The sequence below is a fragment of the Rhamphochromis longiceps genome, linkage group LG2, assembly GCF_057381845.1.
Source record: "Rhamphochromis longiceps isolate RC_006_pf linkage group LG2, R_longiceps_female_GT1.1, whole genome shotgun sequence".
NCBI lineage: Eukaryota > Metazoa > Chordata > Actinopteri > Cichliformes > Cichlidae > Rhamphochromis > Rhamphochromis longiceps.
Genome location: NC_140558.1, coordinates 9,352,104 through 9,374,124, shown reverse-complemented (window position 1 = coordinate 9,374,124; position 22,021 = coordinate 9,352,104). Strand labels below are relative to the sequence as shown.

General features: G+C 38.7%; 1 protein-coding gene across 2 annotated transcripts; it reads left to right on the top strand.

The window, feature by feature from the left end:
- The first annotated feature begins 3,113 nt into the window (after positions 1–3,113).
- Positions 3,114–21,485, top strand: slc49a3 (solute carrier family 49 member 3). Of its 2 annotated transcripts, XM_085417009.1 has the most exons (10): positions 3,115–3,563; positions 8,786–8,944; positions 9,948–10,164; positions 11,979–12,055; positions 13,367–13,504; positions 15,571–15,687; positions 15,984–16,136; positions 18,775–18,932; positions 19,517–19,620; positions 20,028–21,485. In XM_085417009.1, exons 1-10 carry the CDS (start codon positions 3,402–3,404, stop codon positions 20,228–20,230), a joined length of 1,488 nt encoding a protein of 495 aa, XP_085273135.1. In that variant the 5' UTR covers positions 3,115–3,401; the 3' UTR covers positions 20,231–21,485. The 2 variants fall into 2 exon arrangements, with proteins under 2 accessions (XP_085273144.1, XP_085273135.1); XM_085417018.1 differs by lacking the exon at positions 18,775–18,932 and having other exon boundaries at positions 3,114–3,563.
- The last annotated feature ends 536 nt before the right edge of the window (positions 21,486–22,021 follow it).

Below are 22,021 nucleotides of genomic sequence, written 5' to 3'. Positions count from 1 at the left end.
AGACTCATAGTTTATAAGTTATAAGAGGTTTTTGACCAATAAATCATTAAGTGGAATTTGAAGATTTTGTTTGCCTCCAGCTCTTTTGGAATGACACCAGGACATTAACTAAACCAGCTGAGAGACATATTCTCTCCAGCGTATCCTGGTTCTGCTTGGGGGCCTCCTCCTGCTAGGATATGCCCAAATCAGCTCACCATGTAGGCATCATCAGCAAACTGAAAAATGGTTCCTTTTGGGGCGTAGATTGTCACCTTATTGCATCAGAGGGGTTTGTGATACTTGACAGCTCCCATGAGCTGTGTTGTCAAAAGCAATTTGTCTCTGGTAGGCTCTCCTAAGGGAAACTCCACCAGGACTTCACATGGCCTTAAGTGAAGCACAGGAGCCCATCTTTATGGGGGCCCTCTTCCCACAGAAGGCTAGGTGCTATGTGGATCAGGCAGTGGCCCTTATCCTGTGTTGTCCAGGATCCAAAACTGGTTCCAGGGCAGCAAACCATCAATTTTTCCAATTGTTCTTGGTCAAATTACTTTTGAAGCTTCCTTTATTTTGGGTTCTATATAAAATAGTCTAATCAGTTCTCAGTAGAAAATCTGTTGGGGTTGTAAAATTGTGCTTTAATTTCTCTATGTAAACAAATAAACCTCCATCATATTATAATTTATTAGACAATTCTTTAAAATATTGTATGGTTTTAATTTTTTTTCTGTCTGTTGATTAATGTAGGGTCGTCTTCTTCTTGCACAGAAATGATGAAGCTGGAAGCCAAAAGGGACCCTGCACATTTCTCTAAAAAGAGGCTAATCCAGCCATGGAAATAAGCCAGTAATAAGAATAAGTTTTGGGGATGCCAAATTGTGGAAAATCCTTCTTCTTTACAGCCCTTTTGTTTTTAAATTCATAAGTGAGACCACCTGCAGTGCTCTCTTAAACACCTACCAGAAATCTGGATCAAAATCTGTTTGTCAAATCGCTTGAGATTTACAACAGCAGACTTCAACGATGATCTGTACAAGATCATAAATGGCTGTTTATTATTTATAAAAAACACATATTATTGGTTCACCAACATTTTTAACTGCATTTCATTTTAGTCATGATAACAGCTGATCAAAACTGTCCCTGAACTTACAAATGTCTTCAGGTTAATGGATAACATAACACGTCTGCAATTTACACCAGGTGAAATAAATGAAAGCAGAACTGATCTGATTTCTCACTTTCTTTCCACGCGACTTTCCTGTGAATCAGAGCTGCAGAACTGCCACACTGAGTCACAGAGGGTTAAAGAGAGGGCGGAGCTGTGGTCATGTGCCGTCAATAAGGACAAAAGAGTGAAGAGTTCTCACTCTGCTCCTGCTAAAAGAAAAAAAGTTTGCAGTAGTGCAATGGTGAGTCACGTCGACTGATTCGCTGACGCAAAGACATTCCTGGGCACACAAACTTGTTACAGCACAGCACATTTATTTTGTGCATGCAAAAAAAACCCCGAAATTACAAATTTACCTTCATATAAAACTGCTTTACACCTTCATTTAGACACGTAAATGGCAAAGTCTCCAAGACAACCATACATTTTACAACACTTTTGATTAGTTTGATTAGTCTAATTCGCTTCATCAACATACAAAAGACAATAACTTGTATCTCAAGACTAAGTTAAATACATTATAATTTCAGTGCTATGATTTAAAAACATGTTTTCAGTGAATGGAAGTCTTTTCACTGTGTGTTGTTTGATTTTTACATCAGTTTTTTTTTAGAATAAATAGCTAAAAAAGACAGTCTTTGTCACTTTGAATAACAAATTGGGGTACTACATTTTAGTTCTGCATTCATTCTTTTCTGTCATGTTAGTCATATTTCTGATTACTCATAAATAAAATAATAAAATAACATAATCTGCATGTCAGCGCTGCTTTTTGATGGCAAGTGTTACACATTCCGCAGGTGCAATGTGAACGACACTTGAAGCCTGAAGAAGTGACCTTTGCCAGTTTATGCTGTGGTGCAATATGTGGAATCGTTGTGTGCATGCTCATTTTTTAATCTTGTTGACACAAATTTAACTGTCACCACTTAATAGTCCCCCCCCGGCTACAAACTTAGTGTGGTTCATGTAGACTGGTCACATCTGCCAAGCTGATCAAGTCCATGGGTGAGACCAGCAAAACCATTGCATGCACATGTATGCTAAAATGTATGGATTACAGAGGATGGAGAAAATCCCTCAAAACCCTCAACAGTAACGAACAACATCATTACTTCCTTATGATTCAACCTTAGATCTGGAAATATCTTAAATTTACATATATTTTAACACCGATGCAGGGTGCAGTTTAGCACTGTTTCATCACAGCAAAAACAACTTCCTGGTTTAAACCACCTGGCCATTTGGGGCCTTTCGGAGTTAGTTTGCATGCTCTCCTTGTGGCTGCACGCGTTTTCTACAGTTTCCTTATACTGTCCAAACATGCATGCAGATTAACTGTCTCTAGTTGGGTTTTTGAGAGTGTATAATTATCTGTCTCTCTGTATTAGCCCTGTGATGAACTGCTTACCTGCCCAAGGTGCACCCCACCTTTTGCCCTATGTCATCTAGAACAGGCTCCTCCTGCAACCCCTAACTGCACAAGTATTTAAGAAGGGTGGGTGGATGGATGGATGTGGAATGCTTGTACACCCCACAGCAAAAGTAACACTGCATTGAGTTATTAATGACTTCTCTGCAATTTGGAAATTTTGCAAAGCCACCTGGTGAGCTGGGTTGGCCGCTTTGGCAGGCCGATCTTGGCCTTTGACACCCTTGGTTTAGTCTATTACACCAGTACACATTAACGTTTAATTTATCTGTGTTTATCCTTTATGAAATGATAAACGCAGTCCAAAGTTTTGCTTAATTGAATCTTTTAGATTTTTTCTAGACTTGAAATGTATTGAGAAAAAAACACACAGATCAGTGTTTCGGAAATTATTAGAAGTGATTTATTATTTATTTATCGTTTATGAAGGCAAGACTCATTCAGTTTGAAGAACCCTTTTTTAAGTTCTGCATGCTGACAGCGCTTTTCTTCAGGGCAGAGTGGCTCATCCTCTCAGTCGAAGATCTTTGTAGCTCCCTGATTAATGTTCAGAGGATTGCTGACTTTTTCCAGGCTTCAAACTGAGTTACCGGCTTCTGTGTGAGACACAAAATGTCCTTACAGTCTGTCGGGAGACAGCAGGATGGATTTATATCTTGTTTACTTTAGTAGACATACACCATTTCTCAGGTTTCTGGGATTTTTTGACCAAAAGCGACCGAAACTTCGGTGCTTGTTCAACTTCTGGGAGCTAAGCAGCTGTTTGGCTTAACCGGTTAACTTGTCATAATACTAGTAATAATAATAATAATAATAATGGATAATAGCGGCGAAGTCTCCAACGACATTCGGACTGTTTACGCTGCTGTTTCCAGAGAACCAAACTCTGACCTGAAGAATGGACAGCTTTTCAAACTTTACAAGAGGAGGTGGTTTGTGCTGCTGGTGTTGTGTCTCCTAAACTGCTCCAACGCAACGGTGAGTCTGTGAAAGGTGAAACCAGGTGTGTTTATGAATACAGGTAGACACGGGACATGTGGTGTTCCCCCTATATGTTTGTTTGACTTGGTATAACTCCCCGGTGGTGATGTTAGTGTTAAGCAGGGTGTGCTGAGCTCCTCCCGCAATCGTTCTCCTACTTCCTGCTTCCACGGGACTCCTCTTCCTTATGGGAGCTATTGTTCCGAGGAACAGGTGTCCCCACTTCCCGTTTAAGGCCCTCAGGCCATAGAGAGTCATTCCGTGGCTGATAAATAAGGCTGATAAGCAAACAAGATGTAAATCTGTGCAACAGGGCTGACAAGTACAGTGTGCCAGAGGCGGAGCTAAAAGGGACACATGGGGTGGCGCTTACATCCTTTTGTACCCCCACCCCAACCACACGTCAATGCAACCATGGATAAAGGACTAATCAGATGCTCAAAACACTTCAACGGCTTCATTTAGTCTTGCATGGTAATTAAAGGGGAGTTTGAAAATGTTAATCATGTTTTCAGTAATTAAATGTTGCATAACGCCCTTTTTCCTTTAATTTAAGCATCCACATATCTGTGCAGAGTGTACACCTGAAACTTATGTTACAGACCCTGACCAGTGCATTTATATGTGTTAGAAAAATGTTTGCTCCCATGTTTCTATTTTCATTATATCATGTTTTCCCTATATGATGACAGTGGAGATGAGAATTGATGATATGTTGTGGTATCTATAGAAAATCTGATAAAATGAAACTAGGAATCCTAATACTCCCTAACATTATTTATTTCATTTTCTTAACTTTATTAATTAATTATTGTCCCTAATAAGACAAATAATAAAGAAAAGAACAGCAACAAACTAGAGAAGGAGCCTGTGAGTCAAGGTGCAGGGTGCGATATCACAGTTTGTTTTTAAAGTAGGGAAGATGGAAAATCTGTAATTGCATTAAGAATTAATTTTACAACCTTGTCTGGTGTTTTATTCCACGACATAACAACAGCTGTGACTCAGACTACCTTAGTGGGTTTATTGTGGGAAGTGAGTTTTTACTCAGCGTGTCAGCGAAGTTTCCACAGTGACAGAAAAGTGAAAGCAGTTAGCGGTTGTTGTCTTCCTGCAGTCATTCATAAAGTGTGCACATAAGCTGTGGCTTCTCTAAAGCAGGTACTGAAAGAGAAGTGATCTGTAAGCCTGACGGAGCTGCTGTTGGAGTCTTTACAGAGTTAACAGGTGAACATTTCTGCCCACGGTGTCATGACAAAGAATAGAGTTTGTTGCTTAAGAGCTTACTAGAATGATCAAATATCAACGTGCTGGGCCTGCAAAGTAAGTCCCTCTTAAGTTAAAGTTCAAATTATATTAATAATAATACTTAGAAAACAGAAGGTCATAAACCAGTTCTTCTAATGCAGTTTATTTCTGTTTGTTAGTTTATTCTAACAGACCTTAAAAGGTGCTACAAACATGGAAAAACATAATCCCAAGTCATGAATAATCACAAATCTAAGCAATTTTATTTTATCATCTAACAGTTTTTACAAATTGCAGATAAAAAATTTGTTAACATATTTAAATTAAAACATTTTAAATATTGAAATTAAAGTTTCACTTGTGACAAGACTGCATTAACTGTAATCTCTGCAGATAATTTAGGATTTTTCATTTTTAGCGTGTTAGCATCGCATGTTGCCTAGAGGTAGGAATCACCATACATCCCACGATACGATATTATCACAATACTTAACGCACGATACGATATTATTGCAATTTTTAAAAAATATTTTGCGATATTCAGATTCTGTACATAAAGGTAAACGTTATCAATATTCATTTTATCTAATATCAAAGTCTGCACTGAGTCTTTCTCTCATTTCAGTCAGTTTTATTGTTGACAAACTGAACGGTTTGTATTACAGTCTAGTCCAACTTAACTGAATGCAACCATCTGGTACAATTATAGCTATTCTGAACTATGCAATTTATGAAAACTATGCAGCCCCTTCAGCAACTGAAGAATTTGAAAGTCAATGAAAACAAAATATAATTTTACATAAAATAAAAAAAGTTTTAAACTTAATTAAAATAAAACATGTCTTAAATTAAAATAAGTAAACTGTCATGTTTATTGCTGCCAAAAAAAAGTTAAACACATTTGGACAGTGAAGGAATGTCAGGATTCTTGCTGAGAAAAAGGATCAACATGCTCTGAAGTCAGAGCACAAAAACTTTTTTGTAACAAAATATCGATTTCTCCTGTCCCTGTATCGATACATTATTAGCAAACAAAATATCACGATACTACACAGTATCGATTTTTTTCCCCCACCCCTAATGTTGCCTACAGTTATTGTGCACGCCTTGATGCTTTTTAGGTGTCTGAGTCTGCATGAAATCTAATTTTAGCACAGTTTGAAACATGGACGCGTGTGGGATTGAGAGGAAGCGATACTCTGATCTGATACGACCTGTGAAATAACAAAACAGGGGCATGTGTGAAAACCGTTTCTAGAAGCATTCCTCCCTGCTGGGGACAAGACTAGCATTGTGTGTTCAAATCAGCTGACCAGCTCCCGCCAGCTCGGCATGAATTAGGATTTGTTCACCGTCCACACAATAGAGGACAGGACTGGTACTGCCTTTGTGGTCTCGGTGTAGAGTTTACAGGTCAAATTCATTCAGTTTGTTTGTGCATCAGGCCAAAAATACACACATACACATGTGCTGCCTGTTTCCAGGTGAATTATAGGTTATATGTGTAGTAAAAAAAAAAAAAATCATGGATACGTTCCTTTTTAAACATGTTTAAATAAGCGTGACATTGGATTCTGTCTGAAAAGGTGTTACACACACGGATAATTTAAACCTTTTAAGCAATAGAAGTATAAACATGTCCTGGTTTGTCCTGAGAAGCTACAATTATTAAGTATTTTATATGTTTGTCATGAAAATAGGACTTCTTTATACAAATTCAGGTTAGATTCGAGATATTTCAGCTATTTTTAGTGCACTTTTTAGTTGCTCTACACGAAAATCATCAGTTACAGTGACAACATGGTGATGTTTATCAGGTACAATTCTTGTCATGTAACACGGTGTAGTCTGACGCACAAGTCTGGCAAAATCTCAGCGGGAGTGTGGGTAGCTCCTACTGCTTAGTACGTGTGCACATTAAAGTTTCAGCTTCTTCTTCTTCTGCAGATAAATTCACATTCAAGACTTTTCACAGTAAAGCCCTACTTTAAAAAAAAGTCTGGAGGAGTTTATTAGCAGAGAAATGCAATCGCAGCAGCAATTTTAAATAATCAAAGATGTCATTATTATGTGAATACGTAAAGCTCCTACATTTACAATGAGTTTATTTATTACATTTATTACATTGGTTTACTATCTAGCAGGAGAGCAGCTGTTGTTTCCTTTTTGTCAGCACAGCATGTGGTTTTAGTCGTAGCTTATAACCGGCTTACACAACCGCAGCTCTTTTTTTTTTTTTTTTTTTTTTTGAAGTATTTTTCATCCATGAGGATTTTCCCACTCATGTCTCTGCTTTTGATCGACAGCAAAACTGCAAAGACTAATATAATTTACCTACTTTGCATTCAACTAGAAGTTACAAACCTCAGGTCTTCACTCAGTTCCTTGGACTTTCCCATTGTTCTGAGTGTTGGTCAATCCCATAAGTGTTGTCAAAAAAGTAGAGAAAATAGAAACTACCAGTTGAAGTCAATTGTTAAGTTCAAGTTAAACGAAATTGTAAAACCTTCAGCACCACTTATTAAAAGATTTGAGTGAGTATAAGTGTATATGTGAGCCTGTGTAGATTAGAGAAAATCCAAAATAAATTCAAACTTGTGCACCAAGTTCATAATTTTTTTAAAGCCATCAAATATGCTGTAGAATCATTTCATCCTGGAAAAAGAACAGTTCAGAGAAATCACTGACAGCCCAAAATGAACATGACATGCATGCCCATGATGGGTGCATATGTAACCTTCTCACCACAAATGTAAGTGCTTCAACATTGTTCTTGAATAAATGTTGTAGGCCTCTATTGATAAACTCACTCTTATTCATCCACAATCAAGGTGAAATATGAGAGAATTTTCTAAAGGCTGAAGTCTTTTTGTTGAACATGTCTTTTCACCAGCTCAGCACAGCATTGTAGCTTTGTCCAGCTTGTAGAGTATGATGAAAGTGTCCTATTATTTCCTGTCTCATGCATGCTAAGTGGTGTCATGTGAGGGCAGACACATGACACTAGGAACATAAGCAACAGAAATCATCTCCTTCTCATGTGAGATGAGCATGTCTTGTCACTTCCTTTCTTTTTCTAAAGTTGTGTCCAGATCACAAGACTAAAACAGGCTCCAGGAATCTGATCACTAAAGTGCACCTGCTTTAGGAGGAGTGACCACTAAGATGATGTACTGAAATAGGGATGCTTTGTATATGTCATGTAATCGATGATGTCTAACAGAGTGGTTGTTAAATATCCACCTAAATGATTTGTACCTGACTGGCACTGTGATAAAGCACTTTAGTGTAATTATTCTCCACCTGCACAAAACTAAGCTGACAGCACTGAATGGAAAGCAGCTTCTGAAATATCCATGTTGGCACGCTGCTGAAGTAAACCTTCGGTTTTACCTTTTTTGACAGAGCTGACATTTTAAATTGCTGGCTAGAGTCACTGCAAACCTTTACACAATGCAGATTTACAAAAGGTCGTTCAGGCTTTGCCCCGTCTGCTGTGGTTTTTCTACGGTGGATCTAAACACGCAGCCTGGTCTCATATGCCATACTTATCATATATCAATATATAGAAATGCACTGATCATATTTATATCAGGAATACAGCCAGATCTATCAGGTCTAATGTATTATCAGTTATATTTACTCCTTAATTTCTTTAAGTATATATGTATTTTTATACACTTCTTTTATTTAAGTGATTTTGTATTGCTGTCCTCATATAAAAAAATAAAATTATTATTTGATTTCCCTGAAATGTTGCCCTGCCACATTTAGTTTGTACACTTTGTATAAACGTCAGCCATTATTGTGCATTTTTTTTTTTGTCCTTTTAATATTTTGTACAAAATCTGAATGCATTGGACCTCCCGCACTCTCACTATATATATGTGTGTGTGTGTGTGTGTGTGTAGCTTTCCATACTTAAAAAAAAAAAAAAAAAAAAAAAAAAAAAAATCTTGGTGTCTCCTCAGATATGGCTTACCTTTGCACCAGTGGCGAACCAGTCTGCCCAGTACCTGAAAGTTACTCTGGACGAGATCAACTGGCTATCACTGGTCTACATGGTGGTGGCCATACCGCTCAGCTTTGCAACCACTTGGATGCTGGATACTCTTGGACTGAGGATAACGGTACCAACTGCTTGGTTTTTTTTGTTAATATTATATGTTTTAGTATGAGATGGTAAACCTCAGAGCACAGTGTGAGGTTTATTCTAAACTCTAGAACACAAAGTTTTAAGTGAGTAGTGAATGATTTTAGAAGAGAGAAGAAACCTTCCAGGGGAGGATTTTAATGGTTTAGAGCTAGTGCTGTATGCGTGCATATAAACATAGGCTTGATGGAAATGGGTACAAGTTAAAAATGAATGAAGCCTGAGATATGGCCATTATATGCTCCTTTCATCCTGGAGTCATCTCCCAGGAAAAATGCTGTACAGGAAATTGTCCTGCAAATTTGATTTGTTTAAAGTAAACAGAAGATGAAGTGAACTGATAAACGCAGCAGTCAGACCGGATTCAGCTTCCCAATAACCAGTTCAACCAGCCATAGGAGAGGGAGAGGAGGCGGATGACCTCTGAGTCAGGAAAAATGGATCGCTACCTCCAATAAGCACGCAGGCCATTGGCAGCGGTAATGTTTGTTAGCATGTCTGATAACGAGATTATGCAGAAACTGCAGGAAACTTTGGAGATGAGGTGTTCATGAAGGAATTTATTCTTTTTCTCTGAATCTAGTGACACATAATACAGAGTAGGTGACCTGCGACTGAGCACCAGTGAGTGCAATGACTCTGACACCGGTTAGTTATAGTGGCATGATTAATAAAACTATGAGTAATTGAAAATGTTGTGGACTGCTGTTTTTAGCCCAGAAGGCATGCAAACCCCTACCATTTATATTTGTCACTTCACCCACATGACATCCTGTCCCACCTGCTTCTGACCACACCATGCAAGCTAGTTTTACTTCGTGAATCTGAGATTAATTGCACCTTTTTAAAGATGAAGACCTCCCACTGTCTTGGACTGATCTTTGAGAAGACCTTCTGAAACTGTCTGACAGTTATTTCACTCCCAGATATGAAGGGATTTTCTCGTAAACTTTCACCCTTCTGTCCTCTGACTGTCACAGCTGATCCTGGGTGCCTGGCTGAACATGCTCGGAGCCGTGCTGCGGTTCCTCGGCACGCTTCCGGGTGAGAGTTTTAAAATCCAGTACCCGATAGTGATGTTGGGACAGACCCTCGGCGCCTTGGCTCAGCCCCTCATCGTTTTCGCTCCCACCAAGCTGGCAGCCCTGTGGTTCCCCGACCATCAGCGGGCCACAGCTAACATGATCGCCTCGATGGGTGAGCGATTTTACCTTTCACACCTTCAGTACAGCATCTACAAACCTGTGCAGATGTTCTGCTGTGTGTTAGTCATGTGCATGTCAAACAACAAAGGAGCAATACTCTTTTTATTTTATTTTTATGCCAAAAAAAAAATCTGTTATGGCAGTTTTAATTAAGGAGTTCACAGAATTTGGCTTTTGAAGCATTTTTAAGTTTATACTTTCAGGCAAATTCACAAAAAAAAAAAAAAATTCAAATATTTTTGAATTTGATAAATAAATGTAGACTTTTTTCCAAAGTTAGTTTGAAATTCTAGAGTGTAAATAAAGCCAGTGAAAAGGAAACAGACAGAGATATAAGGTATAGAAATATAAAGGATAATAGTCTGTACAAAGATGGAGGTTTAATTAGAAACCACTTTATTTTTATGTTTCTCTCCATGTTGGTTTTCTGGAATAAAAATGACCAGTTTTGATGATGGATCGGCATAAATTGAATGACTGCATCAAACTGATAAATACCTGTTAAAAATGCTGAGTAACAATCTAATCTAATCTTCTTGGATGCTTAAAATAACTACCAAAAAAACATCAATCAAAGCAGCCAAACACCAAACTTTGAGCCTTTTTGAACCAAACCCTGGCTACAGCTGTTATGAAGCTGGAAGTTATCTATGAAGGTCAGATCTTTAACACTGGAGTCTGTGGGCACTGAGTTGTGGCTCCTGATTGTGGTGGTTCTAGTGTTCTTGTGTAACATTTGGGCAAACTATGGCCCGAGGGCCAGAACCGGGCTGTGGACATCTCAGTCTGGGCTCTAATGTTCACAAAGCAAAACTAAACAACCTCAACCCTCGTGTGTTTTCTGCAATGAGATAAATGCATTTGCTCTAGTGGTAAATACATATAAATGAAACCTTCATACAGCATTTAAATGGATTGCTTTATGTTACAGCACAGCATATAGACAGAAAAAAGTCTAGATTTCCTCATAGAAAGTTCTAGGACCTGTTCTAACTTGTTGGGTGATAATTTTTCATCATTAACACTTTTACTTTTCACATGATTTATTCCTGAGGGAATATTTTTTCCAGCTTTCATGGAATTTCTTGACAGCAGGAACAACAGAGCTAATTTTTTCTTTGTTGGCCACCTGCTAACTGGGCAGTTTTAGAAATGTGAGGGCTGCTGATGGTGGGCTTTTACCCCTCACCTGTAAACGGCCGATGGGGTAATGTTGTGATGCGGGCAGGACACCCAAGTTTGTAACTGCGATAACTCAACATAACTCTTGTGAATGCATGAACTTGAGAACAAGGCTACGTAACATTCTAGCCACCACCACCACCATTTTTTATTTTTATTTATTTATTTATTTTTAAAATTTAACATGCGATAAATAGAAAATGCACAATTAAGGACAGGGAGACTTGAGAGCTGTGGCTTTAACCAAAAGTTGTCATGTTTCTTAATCCTTTTGGAGTTTTAATGGGTAAAACTACTGTAGTTAAATAAAGGCTGGTTTGATCATCATGGTCATTCTTATTTTTTGCGTTATGCTTATGCTCCCTGAAGGTTTGCTTACAAAGCGCTTTCATTTTAGCATGTCAGCAAACTCCTGTGTGGACGCAGCTGTTACATTATTAAAATGACTGCTAACAAGGTCTATTGATATGTATGCCTGTTAAAGACATTAAAATGGGAAGCTGATGTTAAAGGGTGATTAAAGGTCAGATATGTTGCTCAGATGTTGTGTTGTGAATGAAACGGGGAACAGAAAGTGATCTAGGACAGCAGTAAAACTCCACTTCTCTTTTTTTTTGTCCTCAGCTAATCCCCTGGGAATCCTCCTCGCTAACATCATCTCTCCTGTGATGGCTGAAACATCTGCACAGATCCCAAAGCTGGTGAGTTTAACAAAGAAACCTTTGGTGTTCAGAAAGCAGAGTAGTCTGTGATGCTTATAATAAATGAGAACACCAGTAATCGGACAACCGGGTTTAGCTGGTTCATAAAAAGATTTGTGAGTGTGAAGGACATTGGTGGTTGTGACAGATCCCCAGAATATTACAGGACAAGTGCTCCAATACACTGATTAGCCACAACATTCAAACCAACAGCACAATGTTTCGCCTGCCATAATGTTTGTGCATCAGGCCCAGATCCTACAGGACAAGACAATGCTGTGTTATGTGCATTACACAGAGAGACTCCTGTCCTCGGGGAGTGCTATTTTTTTTATTTATTTATTTATTTTTTTACCCAGATCTACACTGTATATTAAAGATGATGGAAGCTCCTAACATCCACTCAGACAACAGAAAGTCAATGATGGCAACTTCAAATGACGATGATTAACATAACTGCCGGCGAGTGGGCGGGTCCTGATTTACATTTTTCTCAGCTTTGAGGTGAGCAAATTATATATATATATATATATATATATATATATATATATAAAAATAAATAAAAAAAAGCAGGTGGCAGTTACATTAGGCAACCAGAGCGTGGATTATGCACTATAGCCAGCAGGGGGCATGTCCTCTAGTCTAGCCAGGTTATTTTATAGGTTATTATAGTTTGTAGTTACACACGGCTGCTCCTTCTGTAAATTTAAGTCAAAGCAGGCATTAAACGGGGTAGCTTTATTGTTGTGATTCATGAATCGTTACCATAGAAGCGTAAACCACTCTTCAGTTTCTCAGATCAAAACTTGGATGGCAACGGCTAAAACGCTCAGCTCGAGTCATCAAAAATGCGAAATGTCCATCATTTATATACAGTTTGTGTCCCAAGCATAAAATTGTATTAATAGAAAATGATTAATGTTATTCATTTCACCTGTCACTGCTTTTAATGTTGTGGCTTGTCAGTGTACATAAAACTGAAATATGGCTCTGGTCACCTCGGCTGCTAACGATGATAAATGGTGTTTGATTTAAGCTGCAGTCACCCATTTATCATCACAATATTTGTTTTTCCTTTTCTTTCGCTAACCCTTCTTGACTGGTAACTGTCTGGTATGGGCGAAATTATTAAAACCTTTAAAAAGCTCTTGTTTTGGATTTAGGTGATTGCTACAGAGAACTGTGTGACTGCACCTTCTCACCCTGCACTCTGCCTCTGATCTCCTCACCTTCTAATGATGATAAATTGTGTCAGATAAGGTGCAATCACCCATTATTCTTTACGTTATGTGTGTTTCTCTCCTCTTCCAGCTTCTAGCCTATGCAATACCGACATGCATCATCTGTGTCCTAGCAACAGTGGGGATACGCAGCAGTGCCCCCCCGACGCCGCCCTCAGCCAGCGCAGAGACCTCCAACTCAGAGCCGTTTGTACAAGGGATCAAGCTGGTAAGAAAACACAAAGCAGAAAAACACTTCTAAACATTTGAGTGCAAACAGAGCCTGAGGTGTGTCATCGAGCCATATTTACTGATTTCCTGGTTAACTGATATTTCAGTTATTCTAATCTCTGAAACTGAAGATTCATTTGGCTTTAGAGTGAATTTCAGTTCACAGTTCTGTTCAGTTCTGGCCCTCAACTTTACTGTTGTTTCACACTTTGGATCTGTTATTAGTGTGGTCAAAACTGGCCTAGTATCATGAATAACAAACTAAAGACCTCTGCTTCCTGTGAGCCTAACCATGGAGGGGTGTTTAAGATGTTTTTAGACATATCCTACAACTGTTAAGCTAGTCCTGCCTGTAATTATCTTACTGTTACAGTTAGTCAGTATTTAAGCAGATAAAAACAACGTGAAAAGGTTAAGAGTTGAATTAAAGATATTAAAAAAACACAATCCAGGTAAATGTTATAACTTCAGCTGCTCGGCTGATTTATTTCTGGTGAAAATGTAGCTTCATGTGAGATTTTTTTCTTTTTTTGCTGTAAGCGATTATGAATTTTAAAAACTCAAATGTCTAAAATATTTAATTACATAACTATATAATATTCTTTCCATACACATGTTTAGAATAGACAGCGATTATAAGTGATCATTAGCCTGTTCTGCATCTCCGTCTGATGGTTTAACCCCACCACCACTCCAGCATCCACCTGCATGCTCCTGCAGTGTAATTACTCCCCTTAATTGTCATTTTTGTACAGAGTGACGACAAACTGGAGTTATATTATTCTTTAATCTAAAATGTCGAAACCAATCAAACAAGCTCCTAAATGACGTGACAACAAAACCTGAGGTATCTACCTCTGTCATTACTGGTACACTTCAGCAAATGTAATGATAAACTCGGATAAAGCAAATTTTGCTTTTTTGATACCTTTTTTAAAAATTTCTACTTAATTTGATTTATATAACACCAAACACAACAGCACTCACCTCAAGGAGTAGTATGTCATAAAGTAAAGAACCTTCAATAACAGCAAGAAAACCCAAACAATCAAACACCCTGCTTTGGGTGAGCTCTTGGCAACAGTGGGAAGGAAAAACTCCCTTTTAACAGGAAGAAACCTGCAGCAGAACCAGGCTCAGGGAGGGGCGGGGCCATCTGCCGTGACTGGTTGGAGGTGATAACACAAAATAAATTCATAGAAAAACTCATAATTTAGTTTATTTTCTTAATTTATGTAGCACTAATAACAGTAGCCAACAATCAGACTATTCCACATGAGCAAACACCTAGGAGCTTAGCGATAGCGGAGAGGAAGAGCCCCATTTTAACAGGAAGAGACCTTCAGCAGAAACCAGGCTTGGGGAGGGGGTTGGCATCTGCATCTAAGAGGAGCATGGAGAGACCACGAACAACAAACTCAACAAAATACAAACTGCAGGAGGGAAGACAAAAGTTAATGACCAACACTTGCGGCATCTGACATTGACATAAATAATAAATGATAATGAAAATAACGATCAATTTCAAACCCCACTGACATTTCCAGCAGCAGCAGTGATTTCGCTGACAGTGACATTTGCGAGCGCTCGTCTGGCTGCACTGATGCCGTTTCTTCCTGCAGCGACTGACATTTCCATCGGCAGCAGTGACGTCTCTAACAGAGGCGGCGATGAGTGTCTCTGAAGTGAGGATGTTCTCTCTGCATCCGTGACATTTCCCCCCCAAACGTGCCGCTCATACTTTCCCTGCACCTGCTGTGATTATCTCTCTATACAGTACGCAGCTTTTGTTATTAATGCGAGTTGCACAGTGCTGATTTTAGCATCTTATTTCCCAACAACACAGTTTGTGCGCTATGTCTGCAGGCTCTGCACAAATGTGTTTGCATTACCTGTGCCAGGTGAGCGTGGAGTCGCAGACAGAGTAAACAGCAGCCAGCACGCTGTTGTTTCACCGCTTCATTTCATTTTCTTTGCACATGTTTCCCTTGTTGATGTTGCCGCAGTGCGCTTGTTTTCCCCTGAGGCTTCTCTTACAAATCGTCCGGTCTGTTTCTTCTGTAGTTACTGACGAACAGAGCCTACCTCGTCCTGCTGCTTTGCTTCGGCTCAGGGATCGCCGTTTTCACCTGCTTCTCCACGCTGCTGGATCAGATCCTGTGTGTAAAAGGATACACCAACGTAAGTATATGCCAGGAGAAAGACTCCAAATCAATGTCATCGAAGGATAAATGGAAAAAAAAAAGCAACCCAGACGGTATATTTGAGACTAGATGGTGGTGATGTTACAGCTCTCAAACTGAATAAATTAAGAAAAAGGTTGATGAATGTGTAATTTCTTTGCACAGTAATCTAACATCTTATTGAACGAAGTGAAAGAAAGCTTTTCCCAGTCTTGCATAGATGCTATTTGCTGTAGAAAACATGACTTACAACAGTTATTTACCTACTGAACCTATCAAATCTGACCACTGCAGGACTTTGCTGGGTTGTGCGGCGCCCTCTTCATTGTGTTTGGCATCATCGGCGCCGGTATTCTGGGTCTCTATGTCGACAAAACCAAGAAGTTCATGGAAGCCACAAAGATCAACATGAGCTTCTGTGCTGTGGCGTGCATCGCCTTCTCAGTGGTGAGAACATTCATTTATTACACAAAGAAACGTAGCTGGTCCCTGACTGTTCGTCAGGCCAAGAAGAAGGCTCTGCATTAAGACTTTTGATTGTTACGTTCACTGAGGGGCAAAGGTAGAAAGTAACGAAGTACAAATACTTAGTTACTTTACTTAAATAGAATTTTCAGGTATCTGCACTTCACACGGAGAGAAACGAGAGTGAGGTAACTTAGAGATGGAAAAAGATGTAGGAGGACAGGAGAGGAAGACGAGAGGTTAGATTTAAAGGCAAGGACTGCTCAGTGGTGTTTGATAAACTGCAGATTTAAAGCTGTGATGTGATGTCTTCATTTGAATTTTTATATAACGTGTTTTGATAAATTATCAAGTGTATTCACACTAGCCAGTGTTTCATGATCATCCCTCCTGTCTGCTTTCCCACTGACCACTGCTAATACTACCTCTGATGATCTTGGCTTAAGTATGCTTCAGTCCATCTCAGCATTCCAGCTCCACCTCAGCCTCCTTCATTTTCTCTTTCATGCACAAAGCACTCTTGCAGAGCACGATGTTCTTGTTTTTAAGCATTTTGTGGCTTTATTTGTGAAGCGGTGACATGCTGTCCTCGCACATGCTGTATAGATTTGTTAATTACTTACAGTGATTTTCATGGATACAGCTGTCATTGATTAAGAGTCCTCTTCCAGTTCACACAACTGTTCCCAGGCACAGCATATAAACTAGACTTTGGATGCTACAGATCGGCTAATGTGAGAATGACGTAATACTAGGTACTGTTTATCCTAAAAAAGTCTTGGTCCTGGATCAAATCAAGCGACTGTCAAGTTTATGAAACTATTAAGCCTTTCGTTATGATATGGAGTGTAAACTGTGACCATAAAGACGGGCGCATAGTGAGCAGGAATAATCTATGGCATAAAAACCATTGGACTGATTGATAGATCTCAAAACGGCCATTCGCCACTGAAGCTGGCTCCAAAGGTGAGTCAGTCGCCAGTCTTCTGCTGTTGTCCCGAGTTTTAGAGACTGCTGCAATGGAAATCTAGGAAATTATGGATATTTTCTTTTTCTCCTCTGATTTTGATATTTAATATGAACATTGATGCTGAACTCTTTTCAGCAGGATTGTATTCATTTCACGACAGATTGTAATGATTATTTCTTAATCTAAAGTATTTTTTGTGTGCTGACACACAAACCATGCTGTCAGAAATGTGCGGCAGATTCTTGAAGTTAATTTTTTGTCTATATTAAAACTGGTAAACGCCTCTCGCAGACTAACGTACAGTTTTTTCCAGGCAGACGTTTATATTTGCGTGAAGTGTATGTCAGACAGAAGTTGAGGGCGCTTAAAGGAAATGGAAAGAGTCAGTGTTTGATGTGCAAACACTTTGAAGAGAAGGCTTGTTTGGTCTTTTTATCAGGTTATGCTGACAGCTCTGTTATGTTAATGCAGTGTTTCAGTAAAATACAGCATAAATTAAAATTCTATATCAGGTTATTGAGAGGACATCCACTACATAAAGAAAACTGTCTTCAGACGCGGGATTTATATGCAGCAGACAGTAACTCAAATAAACACAAATAATTTACTCCATATACTTTCTTAAATGCTCAAAACCCTTCTTCTCCAGTATTATGGACAAAATAATGAACTTTTAAAATGATCGTTAACTGATATAAAAGACAAAAAACAGTGATGTGAAGGTGAAAGTCTCACATGTGTGTTACATAAATTGGAAAAAATAAACTTGAAAGTCAGGAAAATATTATGTTATGAATATAGTGGTCTGTTTTTGTTTTTGTTTTTTTGCCCTCCTTGGAGCTCACATTTTAAATTTTATGGAAAGGCATGTTTTCATCACAGGAAACTGAACTAACATTAGAAAAATCCACTGAGGAGCCACTTTGGTTCATCAGTAAAATGACTCTGGCATATACTCTCACACATTTGCAGGTGTGAGGAAGGGAACAACGAAATGTGTAGCTTATAAATTAAATATAAATATTTAAAAATAATAATAAATACAGCCTGTATGTAAATACATCTAAATGTACAGAGTTGGATATGCATTAAAATTTAGGCACTAGAAGACGAGCGACTGGTATGAATCAATGACTGAATTTAATCAAAGCTCTCCTATAAACACTTGAAAACAAGCTTCGAGAATCTCAGGACTTTATTTGGGTATTTATTCTGAAGCATTAACGGTCAGTGGTCATCAAGAAGGCTGCGTGTCGTCAGTGAGAGGTGATGAAAAGTTTTAAAAAGCTTTTTCCCCTCACAGGTTTTAATTAGTCTCCCACTGACTCTCACTTCTAATGTGTCTGACTTAATAGAAAGAAATTAAAAAGCTGTGGGTGCCAGCGAGCCCCAAAATAAACAAGTCTGTAGTTTATTGATTGTAAACGCAGTTAAACAACCCCTGTTTAAATACACGAGGGTGGCAGAATATTAAGAACGCTCGAGAGTGACCAAGAGTGGCCATCCAGTATTATAGTAAACCTTCACCTGAGTGTTAAAACAAAAAGACTCAGGTGACTCTGTTGATGTACTTTAATATGTGGAAAAAACATATATTATATTGTATCAAAGCCTAAAAGACCCCCTTTCTTTCTGGTCCCGGCCTCTCAGGTGTCTCTGATGCCGCAGCAGAAAGTCGCCGTGGCCGCCGTCTGCTCTTTCTTCGGCTTTTTCGGTTTTTCCATCTACCCGGTTGCCATGGAGCTGTCGGTGGAGTGTTCGTATCCCGTTGGAGAGGCCACGTCAGCTGGACTCGTCTTTGTATCGGGGTACTAATGTCTGAGCAACACATACTTATGGTTTTATCTCATTTTTTAAAAATACTGGAGTTCTTGCAAAATTCTGCTGTAAATTATCCTGAAGATCGTAAAACCACTTCAGAGACAATATGAGGAATGTATTTATCATCTAATTGTGTCTTAAAGTCTTATTAAAGAATGGGGGGGAACTAAATTTTCACTAAATCTTCAAACGATGCACAGAGTCATCTTAGAAAATCTTTGTCTAGTTTTTTTTTTTTTTTTGGCTTTAATTTTGCAGGAGATTGCTTACTGTAAAAATCAGCTGCTTAGCTGACATCATAACAAATGGCTTTCATATTTGTGCTGTCACCTGCAAAATGTTTTGGGTCACTGTTGTGGGTGTTTCAGTAAAATGTAGCCTGACGTCACCTGGAGATGCACTCAAAGGCTTTCAGCTTTTCATGACCCATTTAAAAAGTTTGTGCTGATGTTGACAGATCATGTTATATCAGGTGTGCCTGTAGTCGACCATGTGCCTCAGAGATTAGATAGTAAATAGAAAAATGTGAAGTTGCATTACTGAGACTGATGTGACCGTTTTCTTCTTCCAGACAGGTTCAGTCGGTTGTCTACATCGTCCTCCTTCAAGCTCTGACCACACGGCTCGCAGACTCTCCCCTGTCCACCTGCGGGGAAGCAGCCTTGAGCTGGAAGGGTAGGTCGCATGATGTTACATCAAACCTCTGTCTGCTGCTGGTCGGTTTAAAGTTTATTGATGTGCATTAGTTTAATCTGAGGTCCGTGCTGGATAGAGTCGGTCCCAAACTCTTTCATGGCATGCATTTCTAATTTCTCTTTGCTATTTGGGCTGATTGCGACCTGATGAATGTACAAACAAAGAATTACCTGATTTTGTTTTTTTGTTTTTGGGGGGTTTTTTTGGGGTTTTTTTGTTTTGTACCTGATTTTGGTTTCTGAGAAAAATGAGATCCACATATGAGGACATTCGCTTGTACACAAGAAGCCTCCATGAAAGTGGAAATGTTTTGTAATAGACGCGTAATGTCTTTGAGGAGAGCGTTTGGACTAAAACTCGACCTTCCTGTCGTCTCCTACCCTCAGTGCCCATGATGGTGATGGCAGGGCTGTGCACTCTGTTCACCTGCTGCTTCCTCGTCTTCTTCAACACCCGCTACAGGCGACTGGAGGCCGAAGAACAAGCAACTTACGGGACCAGAGAGAGCCAGCATCTATACAGGAATGAGCACCCTCCGTGGAGGCGTAAAGCTGCTGATAATACAGAGGAAACATGCCACTATGAGTGAGAGCAGAAAGGTACTCGAACAGATGATCTTTTTTTGTTTTGTTTTTGTTTTTTAAATAAAGATGTTTGTGTGTAGTTTGATTAAGTCACAAACTTTTGGTACATTGTTGGATGTAACAAGTAAATAATCCAAATTTCCAATCCTCAAAAAAAAGTTTAAATTATTATTTTCCAGCCACTTTGGCATGTAAATAATCTGTGTCAATACATTAAAATAATTTCCATCTTCTTTTTCTTCTCATAATAATAATAATAATAATAATAATAATATTAATATTATTATTATTATTATTATTATTATTATTATTATTATTATTATTATGAGAAGAAAAAGAAGGAAACCATTTTAATACAGGACACTGCACTTTTACTCACTCAGATTTAATATAAAGGTGAAGAAATGTTACCTCAAAATGAAGTTCGTTGTGTACACGGGTACAAAACACCCACCCACACCTGACCAGGTACAGTAGAGTAAATGGTAATGGGAGTTCGGTGCTTTGTTACAAAACCTGCTTTTATGGATTAAGTTAAATTTCACATGTAGACCACATGTGTCAGCATTCATGTATCCACTGTCCTTCAGTGCACTCCACTTTAGTCTTACAGTCTTCCTTTGAACAGCAAACATGTAAAGGTCATAAACTGTGAGTCACATGACTCAGCACACTCGTTCGTGTGCAGATTCATTTTGCCTCTCAGGGACTGACTTTGTGCCGTCAGTCAGCACTCGTGCTGCTTGAAATAACTCCTGATGCCATCCTAGTACAGTGAGAGACTTGACTTTATAGATCGTAGGAAGGAAACTTGCATACATTTTTGAAAAATCACTGTAAAAATCACAAATGTTCTCCAGATATCATGTCTTACCTTTACGTGTTAAACGGGTTTTCTGCAGGTTTCTGAAAACTGTTTTTCAAACATGACTACCTGAATGTTGTTAAAAATAAACATAACATCTTTCTACCGCTGTAAAAAATAAAATAAGAAAAAACTCCTAAAAAGTGTTTTAACCACTTTAATGCTTTCTTTTTGTAAATGTGTGGCCTTCTTAAGGACTGCAGATGTTTTAAAACCCTTGAATAATGTTGAAACCTCACAGGTGAGACATGTGGGCTTTGTGCAATAAAAGAAAACAGTGTTTCAGCTGTGGGGCACTTTATGACAAAAAACATGTACACAGTAAATAAGAACACTTTTCTAAATCATGTAAATCTTATTTTTTACCATTAAATTTGTTAATCTTTCCTGCTTGAGTTTGTTCATGTTACTGAGTTCAAATTTGATGCTTTCTTTGAGCTAAGAGGCAACAGGACAGGATACTGATGCTTTGCCTCATTTTGTGCAAAGGTTGACAGGACTGTGCAGTTCACACTATGTTTGAGTACCTTGCAGAATCCCATCTCTACAATAAAATTCATTTGATTCATCAAGTTTTATGGCATTAATTCATGCAGTTCTCTTAAAGTCTTACAACAGCTTCTTATTGTTTATTCAGATTCAGCTTTGCAAAACTAAACTGCACTGCCATGTTCTTTTTAGAGACAAGAGGCTGTGTCCTCAAACTCTTCCTAACACGCAATACTTGATCAGTCTTTGTCTAATTGTACTGTTATCAAATAACATGCTAACAGAGGCCTGTAGAGTCTGAGGAGTCATGAGCTTTCTGGAGTTACTGACTCGGTCTGCTTGCTCCAATCTCTGGGGTGAATTTCTGCTCCTGTGAGGATTGTGGAAATGTCTGAATACACACCCAATTGCTCCAGAGCGGCAAACTGACAAAGCTTCTGCA

Excerpts from the sequence above, each read along its gene's own strand:
- slc49a3 (XM_085417009.1), top strand. The coding sequence starts at position 3,402 with ATGGATAATAGCGGCGAAGTCTCCAACGACATTCGGACTGTTTACGCT. Across the intron at positions 8,945-9,947 it reads CTCTTGGACTGAGGATAACG|CTGATCCTGGGTGCCTGGCT; the intron begins GTACCAACTGCT and ends TGACTGTCACAG. Across the intron at positions 18,933-19,516 it reads GGACTCGTCTTTGTATCGGG|ACAGGTTCAGTCGGTTGTCT; the intron begins GTACTAATGTCT and ends TTCTTCTTCCAG.